Source organism: Oncorhynchus nerka, linkage group LG10, assembly GCF_034236695.1.
Source record: "Oncorhynchus nerka isolate Pitt River linkage group LG10, Oner_Uvic_2.0, whole genome shotgun sequence".
Lineage (NCBI taxonomy): Eukaryota > Metazoa > Chordata > Actinopteri > Salmoniformes > Salmonidae > Oncorhynchus > Oncorhynchus nerka.
The window spans coordinates 70,994,404-71,011,702 of NC_088405.1; the positions used below are offsets into that span (position 1 = coordinate 70,994,404).

At 42.8% G+C, this 17,299-nt stretch overlaps 1 protein-coding gene across 3 annotated transcripts in view; it reads right to left on the reverse strand.

Annotated features, from left to right (window-relative positions):
• Window positions 1–1,288: 1,288 nt before the first annotated feature.
• Window positions 1,289–17,299, reverse strand: part of LOC115135942 (drebrin-like) — a 119,935-nt gene continuing 103,924 nt past the window's right edge. For 2 of the 3 annotated variants that reach the window (XM_065023714.1, XM_065023713.1), the window contains exons 7-15: window positions 16,961–17,112; window positions 16,816–16,873; window positions 16,171–16,224; window positions 15,675–15,789; window positions 14,503–14,631; window positions 10,879–10,992; window positions 5,372–5,820; window positions 2,709–2,799; window positions 1,289–1,848 (exon numbers count right to left, since the gene is read on the reverse strand). In XM_065023714.1, coding sequence (XP_064879786.1) covers window positions 1,796–1,848; window positions 2,709–2,799; window positions 5,372–5,820; window positions 10,879–10,992; window positions 14,503–14,631; window positions 15,675–15,789; window positions 16,171–16,224; window positions 16,816–16,873; window positions 16,961–17,112 — 1,215 coding nt within the window. In that variant the 3' untranslated portion in view covers window positions 1,289–1,795. The remainder of the gene's footprint in view (window positions 1,849–2,708; window positions 2,800–5,371; window positions 5,821–10,878; window positions 10,993–14,502; window positions 14,632–15,674; window positions 15,790–16,170; window positions 16,225–16,815; window positions 16,874–16,960; window positions 17,113–17,299) is intronic. The other variant, XM_065023715.1, reaches the window with a different exon arrangement.

Below are 17,299 nucleotides of genomic sequence, written 5' to 3' on the forward strand. Positions count from 1 at the left end.
TAAGCATTATTTGATTCTCATATACAGAAAAAGGCTGGTAGGGATATGGAATCACATTTCATATTTCGCTTCAAATAAACTTTATTTAAACATCTCATTCAATCCCACAACAAGCCTAAATTCAAAGTGCCATAATCATAAGGGCCACAATGACAAAGTGTTAGACGTTCATTAGTTGTAGTTGTGTATTTCTAAAAAACAAACGCTATTTACAGGACAAAATACTAGATTGGTTTATTTTCTTATTGCTTGTTGGTTCCCACTCAGAATTCTGTGGTAAGAGCACATAGCTATAACAACATATACCTGCTATAGAACTGTTCTATATCTATGGGTAAGAATGCCTGGATTGATATAGAATCAGATCTAAGGAGTGGCATCTCAGGAATGAAACTATAACCTTGAACAGTAATGATAAGAAACCTCCTGTAGATCAAATAAAGGAAGACTGGTCTATAAGCCATGTGGAGAGGGTTACATAAAGAAGCTAGAACCTGTTTCTAAACATTAGAGCAATAATACCGTTTAAAACTAGGCTTGATGATCAAAAGCATTTAGAAGGGCTCCTGGCAAAACGAATCCACCGGAATGGTTCTCATTTAGACTGTTAACAGGGAAATCAGAACCGAGATAACTGGGTGAGAGAATGAGATCTGTGAAGAAATAACACAGAGGTAGTCCAACAGTAGAATTACAATAGTACACAAACCGGTGCTGAGGCCATCTAGGGACGTGCATGTGAACGACATCATTTGAAAAGAAGGACAAGGAAAATAAATACACATGGAAAGCAAAAGGGTGCATTTGTGTCATCTACTGCAAAGAAGGTGTAGTGTTACAAAGCAGAGACTACTGTAGCAGCTCTAGAACCACCTTAGCACAAGACACACTGTTCCGTTCATAGTGCCACAATGTGTGACGAACGTCCTCATTCCCATCTGAGTGCTCTAGATACAGTCATTGCCTAGTTAACACTGAAGACAAAACAAGAGACTACCGCTATTGCCATGATTCAAATATCCTGAATGTCAATTTATAGAACACTTCTAATAGGTAGAAAAATCATACTTATTTTCCCCGTGTCAGATTTTCTGCTGGGAGAGATGCCAACCAACACAACGATAACAAACTACAATAGATATTCCGTTTCAAAGTGACTTGGTACAGCACCAAACAAGTATTTTGTTATACCTCCCTTGTGTGTATCAGGGACTTACTATGGGGTAGTACAACGGTACTGCTATCCCAGCCTGTAGTCTGATGTCCGCCACGCCTTCATCTGCCCCCCCCCATTGCCCCATGGACAAACTGAAACATCAAAGACTACAGGATTACACTAGGCACCACTCCTCTCTGATCCCACTCTCCCTCCTTCCCATCAGGCACCACTCCTCTCTGATCCCACTCTCCCTTCTTCCCACCAGGCACCACATTTTAGGGGGAGGGTTGCTATACATTCTAATAGGCTACCTGTCTGATACAGGGTGTTTAGTTTGCTGTAGAAGACACATACATTCTGAAAAAAGTATTCCCCACTCCCCACTATTTACTCCGCATATAGCAAAAAAAAAAAAAACACAAAACCAAGAGCTCATTATTAAACCATTAGCATCTTTAACAATAACTCAAAACCCTTTTCTGTGGCTAACATCAGTTTTTTTCCCCCTACTAGAACATTTTACTTTTTTTTTTATGCAAGACTTGTTGTTATTACTACTTTTAAAAAAGTCTGTTTGGTTGTTGATGATGCGTTGTTTCTGCTTCCCACCGCCGGGCCGGACTACTTCGCCATGGTCTAGTCGCTGTCTTCCATTACAGGGTCTGTGTCCCAGCATGTGATGTCGATCTCTGTACACACGCACAGGGGAGGGCATAGATAAACATCCACAAATCCACTTGGTCAATGTTTGAAAAAACAAAAACAAACACACACACAAACTTGAATCTTTTTACCCAGGGTGTCTTACAATATGTCAAATAAATGGGCAGAAACAACCACATACTATAACAATCAGCATCATAAGTCAGACTGTCTTCAAAATTAAGTGTGACAGCAGTTCTTGAATAAAATAGTAACAACAACATGATTAGCCAAGCTGGTGATTGTTAAGGTACCATTTGTAAAGGGTTTATAATGATGTCGTTAATGGTTATTAAATTACTTGTAAATGCACTATAAACCATTAATTAATGGGTTATAAAGCATTGGTCAAAATAGTGCGATGTTGACCATTGGTCTGAAAACCAACCTTTTCTGTTCCTGGGACAGAGCACTAATGCATCACACCCAAGAGGGAGAAAATAACTTTTGCTTAACTGTCCAACCATTGAAAATGAGGCTGCATGATTATACACAAGGGTGCATATTATACGTGCATTTGTAAATGGATAATAACAGAAGGTAAATATTGGCACTGACCAGTTAATTGCTCTATTTAGACCAAAGCGATATGTGTTTATTAATGGTTTATAATGCATTTAGAAATGATTAAATAACACTCAATTATGTAATTATAAACTATTCAAACACTTTACAAATGGTACCTTATTTTACAGTGTTACTACTTTTTCATTATATTGATGTATTTCCAACAGAATAATCCTCACAGCTTTCAGGCAAAAAGGTTATTTGATGTTTAATCGTGACATGACGCGCTCTCTCTCTCTCTCTCTCTCGCTTTCTCTCTCTCTCGCTCTCCTTCTCTCACCTGGTGGCTTGTTATAAAACACTGACGTTGGGGTCATTTTAGCAGAGCATTTCTCCTCCTCCTGCGATTGGCTGAAGTAACCCTTGTTCGCCTGCACAGACAGGCAGGAAGGCAGGCAGAAACATTAGTTGATAACAGTATTGTTTCTATGCATGCAGACATATAGACACACTATGCTACTGCTGCAGTGCCTTCAGAAAGTTATCACACCTTTTTACTTTTTTTACATTTTGTTGTGTTACAAAATGGGATTACAATTATTTAATTGTAATTTTTAGTCAACAATCTACACAATAATCTAATTTCAAAGTAGAATCTCAAGTTGGTTATTGATCACTGCTAAACAGCCATTTTCAAGTCTTTCCATAGATTTTCAAGCCAATTTAAGTCAAAGGTGTAACTAAGCCACAAGGGAACATACAATGTTGTCTTGGTAAGCAACTACAGTTGCTTAGCAGACTGTATATTTGGCCTTGTGTTTTAGGAAATTATCCTGCTGAAAGCTGAATTTGTCTACCAGTATCTGTTGGAAAGCAGACTGAAACAGGTTTTCCTCTAGTATTTTGCCTGTGCTTAGCTCTATTCGGTTTATTTTTATCCTAAAAAACTCCCTAGTCCTTGCCAATGACGAGCATACCCATAACATAATGCAGCCATCACCATGCTTGAAAATATGAAGAGGCGTACTCAGCGATGTGTTGTGTTGGATTTGCCCCAAACATAACACCTTTATCCAGTAATTGTGTTTTTTATCTTTGCCACATTTTTGCAGTATTACTTTTGTGTCTCATTGCAAACCACATGCATGTTCTGGAATATTTTGTATTATGTACAGGCTTCCTTGTTTTCACCCTGTTATTTATGTTAGTATTGTGGTGTGACTACAATGTTGTTGATCCATCCCCAGTTATCTCTAATCACAGCCATTAAACTGTTTTAAAATCCCCATTAGCCTCATGGTGAAATCCCTGAGCAGTTTCCTTCCTCTCTGGCAACTGCGTTGGGAAGGGCGCCTGTATCTTTGCAGTGACTGGATGTATTGATACACCCGCCATTACTAACTGCACCATGCTCAAAGGGATATTCAATGTGTGCTCTTTCTCTTTGCGAACCATTGAAAACCTCCCTGGTCTTTGTGGTTGAATATCTGCTTAAAATTCACTGCTCGACTGAGGGACCTTACAGATAACTCACCCCTGCACATTGACTGTGTTCCGGTACCCACTGTACATAGCCTCGTTATTGTTATGTAAATGTATTGTGTTACTTTTTGATTTATTTGACTTTATTTAGTAAATATTTTATGAACTCTATTTCTTGAACTGCATTGTTGGTTAAGGGCTTGTAAGTAAGCATTTCACTGTATTTTATTCGGCGCATGTGACATTTTTGTTTTTATTTGTATGTGTAGGGTACAAATATGGCGTACTCATTTAAAAATCATATTAAACACTATTATTGCACACAGAGTGATTCCATGCAACTTTGTATGTGACTTGTTAAGCACATTTATACTCCTGAACTTATTTATGCTTGCCATAAAAAAAGGGTTTAATATTTATTGACTGAAGACATTTTTTTCAATTTTTAATTAATTTGTAAACTTTTCAAAAAACAAAATTCCACTTTGACATTATGGGGTGTTGTGTGTAGATCACAAAAATCAAAATTTTATCCATTTTAAATTCAGTCTTTAAAGACATCAACATTTGGAAAAAGTCAAGGGGTGTGAATACTTTCTGAAGGCACTGTATATCACCGAGCCACTCTGTCCAAACAAGTACTACATGTACAGTACAGTCAAGGTTATCTGGGGGCAATTTGTACCACAGATCATTCAGTACTATAATATCTGTTTATGGGTTGTTCATCTTTGTTCCAGATCAGGAACACAGAACAAACTTCCATCCTCTCTCTCCCAGGTAACCAGTGGCACCCACTAGTGCTGATGTAGAATATTTTATTTATCCGTTATTTTACCAGGTAAGTTGACTGAGAACACATTCTCATTTGCAGCAACGTTCTGGGGAATAGTTACAGGGGAGAGGAGGGGGATTAATGAGACAATTGTAAACTGGGGATTATTAGGTGACCATGATGGTTTGAGGGCCAGATTGGGAATTTAGCCAGGACACCGGGGTTAACACCCCTACTCTTACGATAAGTGCCATGGGATCTTTAATGACCTCAGAGAGTAAGGAAACCCGTGTAACGTCCCATCCGAAAGACGGCACCCTACACAGGGCAGTGTCCCCAATCACTGCCCGGGGCATTGGGATATTTTTTTAGACCAGAGGAAAGAGTGCCTCCTACTGGCCCTCCAACACCACTTCCAGCAGCATCTGGTCCCCCATCCAGGAACTGACCAGGACCAACCCTGCTTAGCTTCAGAAGCAAGCCAGCGGTGGTATGCATTTACTGCCATCTTGTGGCACATAATATAATACTTATTTTTTTATAAGGAATTATACAATACAGATAGTGCAGACAACATACCGTTGTTGTTGTGCAGCTGAGAAATTACATGCTGTATTGCTGTATTGGCAAAACGTCAACTTAATGGCATAAGTATAAGGGCAACTCCATGCATGTAAAGTACTGCCAAGTAATTTTGCTCAATATACTGTAATATGAGATAACATGACTACTGCTCCTCTCCTGACCTGAGTCCCTTCTTTGAGCAGGGTCTCCCCGTTGGTCATCAGCTGAGTATCATCTGAAGCGTGCTGCAGTGCTTGCTGGTAGCTCAGGGTCATATCGTGGGTCCCGGCCACATCCACTAGGCTGGAGGGCTCTTCCTCGACCCCCTCGGGACCCCCCGGGCAGAATGGTACATCCCCCATCTCGTCAAAGCTCAGCAGGGGCTGGGCTTGCCCTCCAGGGCCTGGGGCCTGAGAGGGGGCGATGCCGGTGGCAGGGCTGCTGTCCCATAGCTCCACCAGGGGGTCTGCGGTGGTGGGGGCAGGCAGAGGCCTGAAGCCTGAGAAGGGGTCATAGTCATCCGGGGTTGAGGATGGGGGTTTGGAGTCTGTGCGTGTCTGGGGTGCCACACTCTGAATGGGCTTGGTGGGGGTGGTGTCCTGGACCGGGCCTGGCTGTTGCTTGGGCTCACCTGGAGGGAAGGAAGGTAGAGAGAGAGGGAGGGAGGGGGACTGTTATTGATAACAGTCAAAACTTGTTATCAATAAGCCCTGATAGGACACAAAGCGAAACAGTCAGAAGATCATCAGTATGCTGTCATTCTAGTCACACAGTTCACAGATAATAAACTCCACTTACACATCGTTGCAGCAATAGAAAGACCACACTGTTTATTGATGCTCTTACAGTATACCTACAGTCCAAGATCTCTTAGGTCCACAACATGAATTACAGCTTTAACTTCAGAGACCACATGGACTCCTACGCAGTGATACCCTTGTGTTGTGTTCCTGTTACACTCATTGGTGTTCAGGTGGTGTACTTTAACACTGTCCACAGTACCAGAGTGCCACTGGAGACTAGAGACATGAGCAGGGGAAGCCCAGCCATCTGTGAAGGCAAGTTAGGCCTGGGAAAATACACACAGTCCCAGGGTGTGTGTGTGTGCATGCGTGTCACTGGCGTAGCACACACCGCCGCAGCCCACACACGACAGGGGACCAATGAGCTTTGGGGGCACCCAACCCCCAAATGTTACATTTAATGGTGAATAAGAAATCATGTTGAATAACAATCTAACACAGGATGCAGTCGAAATAGCAATAGCCTTCAATTCCTACTTTATTGACTCTGTCAGGGTACTGACACAGAACCCCTCCACTGGTTTCTTGGGCTCGGTGCTAGTGAATGATGCTCAACCTGTCTTCATCATAAGGGAGGTTTCTGAGTCAAAGGTGAACAAGGTGATTAGCTCACTAAAGAACTCTAAAGCCAAAGATGTGTTTGGGCTGGACTCTACCTTTCTTAAAAACTACAAAGAGTCACTCATTGGCCCCATTACTAAGGTCACCAACACATCTATTGGTCTCGGGGTGTTTCCAAGGGTATGGAAGTCGGCCATAATAACGGCCATCTTTATATCGGCGACCCTGCTGACGTGAGTAACTACAGGCCCATTAGTATACTACCTGTGGTGTCAAAGGTTGTTGAAAAGTGTGTAGCAGAACAACTGATTGCCCACCTCAACAACAGCCCCTTCACATTACACTCCATGCAGTTTGGCTTCAGAGCGAAACACTCCACAGAAACGGCCAACTGCTTTCTTCTGGAAAATGTGAAGTCCAAGATGGACAAAGGGGGCGCTGTTGGGGCTGTGTTTCTGGACCTAAGGAAGGCTTTTGATACTGTTAACCATGAGATTCTCATCACAAAATTGTCCAAGTTCAACTTTTCCCCCGATGCCTTGAGATGGATGAAATCATACCTTGAAGGCAGAACTCAGCGTGTCAGAGTGAGCAATGAGCTGTCGCCCACTCTTAGCTATGATGTGTACTGTGTCTGAAGTTCAAATGTATGCAAATGATACAGTGATATATGTGCATGCAAAGAGCAAACAACAAGCTGCACAAGAACTCACTACTATAATGGTCTAGGTTACAAAGTGGCTCAGTGACTCGTGTTTGCATCTCAATGTGAAAAAAACTGTTTGCATGTTCTTCACAAAGAGGGCAACAGATGCTACTGAACCAGAAGTCTATGTGTCAGGGGAGAAGCAAATTCAACCTAGCTAATTTACGATTTATACGATTTATACAAAATTGTTTGACTACAGAGGAAGCAAAACTGTATTTCAAATCTATGATACTCCCCCACTTAACATACAGCTTGACTAGTTGGGACCAAGCTTGCTGTACAACATTAAAACCCATTCAGTCTGTCTACAAACAGGCTCTCAAAGTGCTTGATATGAAGTCCAATAGCCATCATCACTGTTACATCCTCAGAAAGCATGAGCTCCCGAGTTGGGAAAATCTTGTGCAATACACCGACGCATGTCTTGTATTCAAGATCCTAAATGGCCTGGCTCCTCCCCCTCCACAGTATTTTTGTTAAACAGAAAACCCAAACATATGGCAGCAGATCCATTAAGGATAAGCACCTTTAGTAAATCCGCTTTCTCTGTGAGAGCTTCCCATGTCTGGAATACACTGCCTTCAGACACACATAACTGCACCACCTATCACACTTTCACAAAATGTATGAATACATGGCTAAAGGTCAATCAGATTTGTGATCATAATCCCTAGCTGTGTATTACCACTTTCCATGTTGTCTGTTGTCTGTAGCTTGTGAGGTGTGGAAACACTGTTGCTTTTATGAATTTTATCTTGCTGCTTTTTGTTCTATGTTGCTCTGTCTGTATGCTATGTCTTGCTTGTCCTATGTTGCTCTGCGTGTGCTCACTGCTCAATGATTGTCTATATTGTAATTGTTTTTAATAACCTGCCCAGGGACTGTGGTTGAAAATTAGCCAGCTGGCTAAAACTGGCACTATTACTGAAACATTAATTAATGTGCACTGTCCCTGTAAAAATAAAATAAACTCAATTTCATTTTAGAGTCCTAAAGCAACTGAGGAAAAACTAAATTGCTACTGTGTATACAGTGACTTGCGAAAGTATTCACCCCCTTGGCATTTTTCCTATTTTGTTGCCTTACAACCTGGATTTAAAATCTATTTTTTGGGGGAGGGGTTTGTATCATTTGATTTATACAACATGAAGATATAAAAAATAAAAAAATGTTATTACATATTTTTTATTGTGAAACAAACAAGAAATAAGACAAAAAACAGAACACTTGAGCGTGCATAACTATTCACCCCTCCAAAGTCAATACTTTGTAGAGCAACCTTTTGCAGCAATTACAGCTGCAAGTCTCTGAGGGTATGTCTCTATAAGCTTGGCACATCTAGCCACTGGGATTGTTTCCCATTCTTCAAGGCAAAACTGCTCCAGCTCATTCAAGTTAGATGGGTTCCGCTGGTGAACAGCAATCTTTAAGTCATATCACAGATTCTCAATTGGATTGAGGTCTGCGCTTTGACTAGGCCATTCCAAGACATTTAAATGTTTACCCCTTAAACCACTCGGGTGTTGCTTTAGCAGTATGCTTAGGGTCACTGTCCTGCTGGAAGGTGAACCTCCGTCCCAGTCCCAAATCTCTAGAAGACTGCAACAGGTTTCCTTCAAGAATTTCCCTATATTTAGCGCCATCCATCATTCCTTCAATTCTGACCACTTTCCCAGTCCCTGCCGATGAAAAACATCCCCATAGCATGATGCTGCCACAACCATGCTTCACTGTGGGGATGGTGTCCTCGGGATGATGAAAGGTGTTGGGTTTGCGCTAGACATAGCATTTTCCTTGATGGCCAAAAAGCTCAATTTTAGTCTCATATGACGAGTGTACCTTTTTCCATATGTTTGGGGAGTCTCTCACTTGGATCTTGGCAAACACCAAACATGTTTGCTTATTTTTTTCTTTAAGCAATGGCTTTTTTCTGGCCACTCTTCCATAAAGCCCAGCGCTGTGGAGTGTACGGCTTAAAGTGGTCCTGTGGACAGATACAGTTGAAGTTGGAAGTTTACATACACTTAGGTTTAAATGTCAGGAATTGTGAAAAACTGAGTTTAAATGTATTTGGCTAAGGTGTATGTAAACTTCCGACTTCAACTGTACGCCAATCTCCACTGTGGAGCTTTGCAGCTCCTTCAGGGTTATCTTTAGCCTCTTTGTTGCCTCTCAGATTAATGCCCTCCTGCCTGGTCTGTGAGTTTTGGTGGGCAGTCCTCTCTTGGCAGGTTTGTTGTGGTGCCATATTCTTTCCATGTTTTAATAATGGATTCAAATGGTGCTCCGTGGGATGTTCAAAGTTTCTGATATTTTTTTGTAACCCAACCCTGATCTGTACTTCTCCACAACTTTGTCCCTGACCTGTTTGGAGAGCTCCTTGGTCTTCATGGTGCCGCTTGCTTGGTGGTTCCCCTTGCTTAGTGGTGTTGCAGACTCTGGGGCCTTTCAGAACAGGTGAGATAATGTGACAGATCATGTGACACTTAGATTGCACACAGCTGGACTTTATTTAACGAATGATGTGACTTCTGAAGGTAATTGGTTGCACCGGATCTTATTTAGGGGCTTCATAGCAAAGGGGATGAATACATATGCATGCACCAATTTTCCGTTTTTAAATTTATTTTTATTTTTTTTAAGTTATTTTTTTTTTCATTTCACTTCATCAATTTTGACTATTTTGTGTATGCCCATTACATGAAATCCAAATAAAAATACATTTAAATTACAGGTTGTAATGCAACAAATTAGGAAAAACGGCAAAGGGGGATGAATACATTTGCAAAGCACTGTACCACCTGAATGAAGAACAAAATGTTATATTTTTGTCAACTCCGTAAAACATCCACTAGTTCCGATTTTTGTCAGCTTCATCAGAGTGCTTAAAGATCGGATAGAAGTTTTGTTTTTATTGGGGATTTTCACATCAATAATTTTCCATATTTTACAAATGTTTGTATTGAACTTTTATTTTTATAGGCAAAAATATATCTGTTTTCAGTATCTGTGGTCAACTCTGTCATTGATGGAGTCAAAATGGTTTGGTTAATATAAAAACAAAATGTAATCACTGTTCTGCAACATATGCTTCATTTTTGTGTGTATTTGCTGTGTATTTGCTGTGTATTTGCTGTGTATTTGCTGTGTATTTGCTGTGTGCTTTATAAATGTTTTTTAAAAGTTCTAAATCTAGAAAAAAAAACATGCCAAAAATGCTAATGAAATTTGCCCTGGAGCATTTTATAGTGCTATAAACAAAACAAAAGAAGTTTGGAGATTTGTATTACATATTTGAATAATCTAATGTTAGAATTAAGGCCTTTAAATACTTGTTGGACAATAATTGTAAAAATGAAATGCCTTTTATGGTGTCTAACGGAGTTGACATGAATCCAGTTTGTGAAATGTTTTTAATTAGGATGTTGTTCCTTTACATGGTGTAATAGCTGTAAAGGAACGTGTGAATGTGTGTGCCCGCTGTCTTTGTTTGTCTGGGATGAATGATATCCAACAGAGTAAGTGCTCTCAATGACTTTCAATGCTAACATTAGCCATGTACAAAGTAGCCTATAGTAGCCTTACCCCAGTATAACCCAACTCTGCCTAATCTTACCCCACTCGTTCCGGCTGTCATCCTCCGCCTCCTGGATGGGTGTGGTGACTATTTTGGGGATTGGCGTTGAGGACGTTCCCACACTGTGATCTAAGCTCCCTTCATCATCGCCATCTGGAGGAATATCAGAAAGTGTACACCATAACAACTTCAAACCATCACCACCAAACATCAACATCGCACAATCATATCAATCCCAATCAAAATGCCACCAAACAATTAAATCACTAACAGAATGAAAATACTGTACCACCCAACAATCAAATCACCAACACATTCAAAATGTTCCCAAACACAGACAAAATGCCACCACAAAATCACATGAACACAATTAAAATAACACCATTGGTCACAATGAGCAGTCAGGCTAGCCTGAACACTGCATTCAATTTCAATCACAATGGCGTGGTTATTTGTTTTCAGGCTTGACTTGAATGGTGCAACAGCAACTGTGGCAGAGCATTTCTGCTAAAGCTCAAATGTATCTGGGGATGAGATCATGTGACGTAACATCACTGGTGATGGTGAAGCGTGGGTCCTTTCCATCAGGCATTTCAGCAAATACACTGGCCAAAAGTATGTGGACACGTGTTCGTCGAACATCTCATTCCAAAATCATGGGCATTAATATGGAGTTGGTCCCCCCTTTCCTGCTATAACAGCCTCCACTCTTCTGGGAAGGCTTTCCACTAGATATTGGAAAATGTCTGTGGGGACTTGCTTCCATTAAGCCACAAGAGCATTAGTGAGGTCGGGCACTGATGTTGGGCGATTAGGCCTGGCTCGCAGTCGAAGTTCCAATTCATCCCAAAGGTGTTTGATGGGGTTGAGGTCAGGGCTCTGTGGAGGCCAGTCAAGTTCTACCACAACGATCTCAACAAACCATTTCTGTATGGACCTCACTTTGTGCACGGGGGCATTGTCATGCTGAAACAGGAAAGGGCCACAAAGTTGGACTGCCAGATGTTGAAGTGTGATTCATTACTCCAGAGAACACGTTTCCACTGCTCCAGCAGACTGTTGGGACTGCGCATGGTGATCTTAGTCTTGTGTGTGGCTGCACGGCCATGGAAACCCCTTTCATGAAGCGCCCGACGATCAGTTTTTGTGCTGACGTTGCTTCCAGAGGCAGTTTGGTACTCGGTAGTGAGTGTTGTAACCGAAGACAGGTGATTTTTATGCAATGTGCGCTTCAGCAATCGGTGGTCCTGTTCTGTGAGCTTGTGTGGTCTACCACTTGCTCCTAGACGTTTCCACTTCACAATGACTGCACTTACAGTTGACCGGGGCAGCTCTAGAAGGGCAGGAATTTGACAAACTGACTTGTTGGAAAGGTGGCATCCTATGACAGTGCAACGTTGAAAGTCACTGAGTTCTTCAGGAAGGACATTCTACTGCCAATGTTTGTCTTTGGAGTTTGCATGGCTGTGTGCTCGATTTTATACACCTGTCAGCAATGGGTGTGGCTGAAATAGCTGAATCCACTAATTCGAAGGAGTGTCCACATACTTTTGTATATATAGTGTAGAAGTAACACAGTAGAGCAGTAGCAGCAGTAGTGTCAATCCCATGCATGAGCTGCAGCAACAGTACTCCATATGGGCTATATCAGCTCTCCACTACAATACAGTACATGGACTTCAATAAGTACTGTAGCTAGAAGTTGCCCCTAACCACTGATACAGGATCAGATATCCAATGATTATGGTTAGGAATGGTAAAGTAATCTGATCTGAGATTTGTGGTTAGGGGAATCTTCAGCACCTCAAGCAATACTACCCTCTGATAAAGATCTTCACGGTGATGCTGTTTGTCTTTAAACAGTGAATTCACTTTTGGGAGCAGCAATACTCAGTGCAGGATTCCTTTTTTTTGATTGACTGATTTAATCGGTCAAGACATATAAACATATAAACTGCCCCAGTATACATTTTGGGTGTGTGTAAAGTCCATTAAAAGCTGATGATTCTCTGCTGTCTGTATGTACTTTGCAAAGAACGAGGGCGCATCTGGATGAGAAACAAAGAATATCCACTCAACGAATAAACCCCGGCAAACACATTATACAGGCTGATACACCAAACACAATTCCCTTCAATTCAATTCAATTAGGACCAGGAACTACAAACACAATAACAGAACATGCCAAGGCATGAACAAGCAAACCAACAATAATGACCAACATCACTGTGACTGGAAACAACAGGACATAGAGATGAATGACCCTATGTGACTGCTCATTATATATATTGACAGCAGCATCTTGCTTGGGTGGACTTGCCATTTCCTTTCAGCTCTTTAAATACGAAAGAGAATAGAGGAGGATAGAATATTGCCTCGTCCTCATCAACGCTGAACCATTTATAAACAGTTTCAATTTAAGGGGTCAATACACCGAGGTGAAAAGGTCATGATGGTGGTATAGGAATCCATTTTCATTTAAACTAATTTCATGACTTAGCTGATGGATGGAACTACTAGGACCTGGTTTGATCTAGTAGGATCTGGTTAGAACTAGCTGGAACTGGTTAGAACTGGTTGGCCACCCTTACACAGACACAACATTAGGAAACAATTACAGTACAATTTTTGGTACAATACTCTACATAGGTCAGGGGTAACATCCATGTACTGCATGGACACACAGGGCCCACAGGGTACGCAACACAGTTCCTGAGACCACGGGCAGCTCGATAACGACGGAACACACACTCACAGGTCATTCGTCAGGAGGTACGCAAGGTGTGTGTGCGGACGGAGAAACGGGGCAGGGATGATGGGTAGATGGGGTAAAGGTGGATACGCAGTAAGATTGGCAAAACAAATAATGGAGCATGGAACCTATGCAGGTTTCTATTATTCTCCTCCATTTCTCCTTCTCTCCTCCAGGGGAAACCTGACCCGTTCACTAGGACTTTTCCCCTAACCATCCTACCCTCATCCCCACAACCCTGGATAAAAGATCAGTCAGATAAATATGGTGACCGAGAGGGATCATGGAGTAAACATCATTGGCGTGTGGAAGACTGAAGGCGGTTGACAAGATAGTGTGTTAGTAAGTTAGGGTAGTTAGTACACAGATTCATTTGTAAAAGGAGATATAAGAGGCACTAAGTAGTAGGCAGAACTAAGGGTCATGATCAACTCTGCTCTTTGATATAAGCTGCCATCATCAGCAAGACAACTAAAAGCAAACTGCATCAGAGTGGGTGTAGAGAGAGAGGCCAAACCAGGAGAGTGCTGATTGACTGAGACACAGCCTTTAGTGGAGAACAGGATCTGTCATCACACCGGAAGTGCTTTTAGCACACTGCACAGCCACCCATCTCCTACAGACAGTACCAATCTGGTCTACTTTACCACGGAGATATCTAATTCAGGCTCTGCAAGGACTCACAATAAAATAGAGCACGTCAAGCCCAGGTTAGCTAACAGTAGGTAGCCACAGTTGTGCTCTGAGCTAGTGGGGGGTAGGTGGTATGGTGCAGGAGAGGGGGCTGAGTTTGTTACAGCAGCTTCAGGGGATGATTTGGGGTGACAGGGGGCGTGTCCTCTACTGTGGTAATGTGAGGGTGAGTGGGGGGGGGGGGGGCCTCCCTGCTCCTCCTCCTGTCCAGTACCTACCGGGTGCAGTGGGCTGCAGCCTCGCGTGAGGTGGGGTGCGGAGGGGGGGCGGACTGGGCTCGCTGGGACTGTGCTGCTGCTTCAAAAACGGGCTGTCCAAACGGCCTGGTAACGGGCTGTCCAAACGGCCTGGTAAGAGACAGGGCCCAGGGTGGTGACCCACACACATACATACAGACGCGGGGAGGACAGGGAAAGACGAGAGAGGGAGAGAGTGATAGAGGGACACAGAGAAAAGAGAGACAGGGGAGAGTAGAAGGAAGACAGGAAGGAGAAAGTCAAGATAAAACGAGGCAAGGCCCAGGAGGATCCCCGGTGAGAAGTGAAGGGTTGTGGGAGGATGGGTATGGTCCCATAGAAACCCAATAGTGAGGACAGAATAGAAGAAGAGACGCTCAAGAGAGGATCCAAAGAACAGAGGGAGACACCGGACGAATAAAACGAACGGATGGATGGATGAATGGAGAGACGGACGACAAGACAAATGCACAACCATGAATCAAATCAAAGAGACATATAAAGAAGAGGGAGAGTTGTTAGTGTGGTAATGCCACTGTGGACAAAGCAGGCAGTAGTAGAAGCACGGCACCAAGCTCATTAACGATGGAGGAAGGAACATGGATTCAGTTCAGTATGTTAAGATGGAATGAACACAGAGACTTTCTCCAATAGTGAAAATATCCTGTTGCTTCTAGACAAAAACAGATATTGTTTCAGGGAGATTCTTTGGGTTTGCAGGTGGAGAGGAGAGACAGTGTGTTGTCTTGTTCAGAGACCCTCACTGAGTCAGGCACTTGTTCCAATCTCCATCCACTCCAACTGGCTCCTTGGTACCACTTGTTTTCCATATCTATGTAGCCTGCAAGGGATAACTGCTACAGCAGTCCATCTTCATCTTCCTCTGTCTTCAACTGGATTACTTCTCATCTTAGTCTGAATTCTACTCCAACTGCTCTCCTGCCTTCCAGATCTCTGTGGTATACCCAGGTGTCTAGGTCCAACAGGCTCTGTCCACTCATACACAGTGATGACAGACACACTGGTGACATACAGTAGAGTACAGGGACTGAGGCCTGTGAGGTGAATGACAGGACAAATGGTGGTCAGGTGACCCAAGCCCTCCCTCTCTTCCTCCCTCCCTCCTTCCATCTCCTCCGTCTTCCTGGTCTTACCGGTCCTGTGGCTAGAGACAGGGGAGATGTCCAAACCAGTAGCCACAGCCTTCTCCTTCTGCTTAAAGAACTCCCTGGGGTTGTCCGCCCGCTGGGCAATGAGGGCTTTCGCCTCCTGTCAACAAACATACATACAGTACAACGTTAGACACATAGAGCACCCCCCCCACACACACAAGATACTCATCGCACATAGGTAATACACTCACACCACAAATGCACGTAGGAGCACACACACTCAGACAGAATTGACCTTACACACAGAGAGCCAGAGACGAATATCCTAGTGTAGCCTGGTCCCACTAACACAGATCCAAAGCCCAGGAGTGCTACTGTCACAATGACACATATATACAGGTCAGGAGTCTGGGCTACACTCTACTTTACTCTCTCAGTCTCAGCCTACTAACACTAGAGAGGCACAGAATAGGATATACAGAGTTGATTTTCTGTATGCAATGAATCCCCCCATTGGGACTGATAGTCTGAAACCCACCTCCACTTCAGACTCCTTCTCCTTCTCCAGGTCCTCATAGCTAGGTTCTGCTGTCTGCAGAGAGAGAGAGAGAGAGAGAGATGGGTACAAGGAAACAGCCTACAAAGTCATTCCATTCTCACAGGATGGCAGCCATTACAAAATCACAGAAGTTCAAGCTGGCATTTTCAAAGTGATCTGAAAGCAGAAGTATTGTTTTCGAAGGAAGTGAGAGTCTTAAAATAACGATGGCTCTTGTGGAATGGTAACAGGAAGGAGAGAAGTGAAAACATTCTATGGTCCAATATTTGGAGAATAAATCTTCTTGTGTCATGTCGTGCCAGGGCTGAAATGATTCATGTTGATGCTACTATTGAATTAAAGTTGGATTTTTGAAAACAGGATAATGAAATAGAACTCTTGTTTCTTAATATTTTTTCCCAGACAATATCAATGATGCATTATGACTAGTCTTGAAATGAGATCAGAAATGTTCTCTAAAAGCAGACTGCCTCTTTCAGTGGTGGCAAGACCCTCTTTGGCATGGAACAGAGAATACACATAATGCTCTGGTGCACACACACACACACACACACACACACACACACACACACACACACACACACACACACACACACACACACACACACACACACACACACTTACTACGAGGGGTTGGTTCCGTGTCCTCTCTTTGGCCTCCTCTTCCTCCTGTATCTTCTTTCTGCTCCACACACACAGAGTTACCACATGGACCAAGCACCAGAGTTTCCGTGATACAACACACTACCCATAAGTCACTGCGGCCCACCTGTGTTCCTCGATCTGCCTCTCCCTCTCGCGGTACCTCTTCTCTCTATCCTCCTGCTCTTTCCTTTCCAGCTCCATCCTCTCCTCCTCGAAGCGTTGCCTCTCCTCCGCAACCTTCTTCCTCTCCCCCTCCTTTCTCAACTCTTCCTCACGCTGGTACACACAAAATAACCAATCAGTCACAACATAAAACATCAATGACTAAAATGCGAAACAGAACATCTGGCTTTGGTCCTTCTATTGAGCAAAATCAACACAAACTATCATGTAGAGGGCAAAGCCGCTCGCTCACAATGATTCAAATTCAAATAACCTCAAGGACAGAGAGCAATGGATGTCA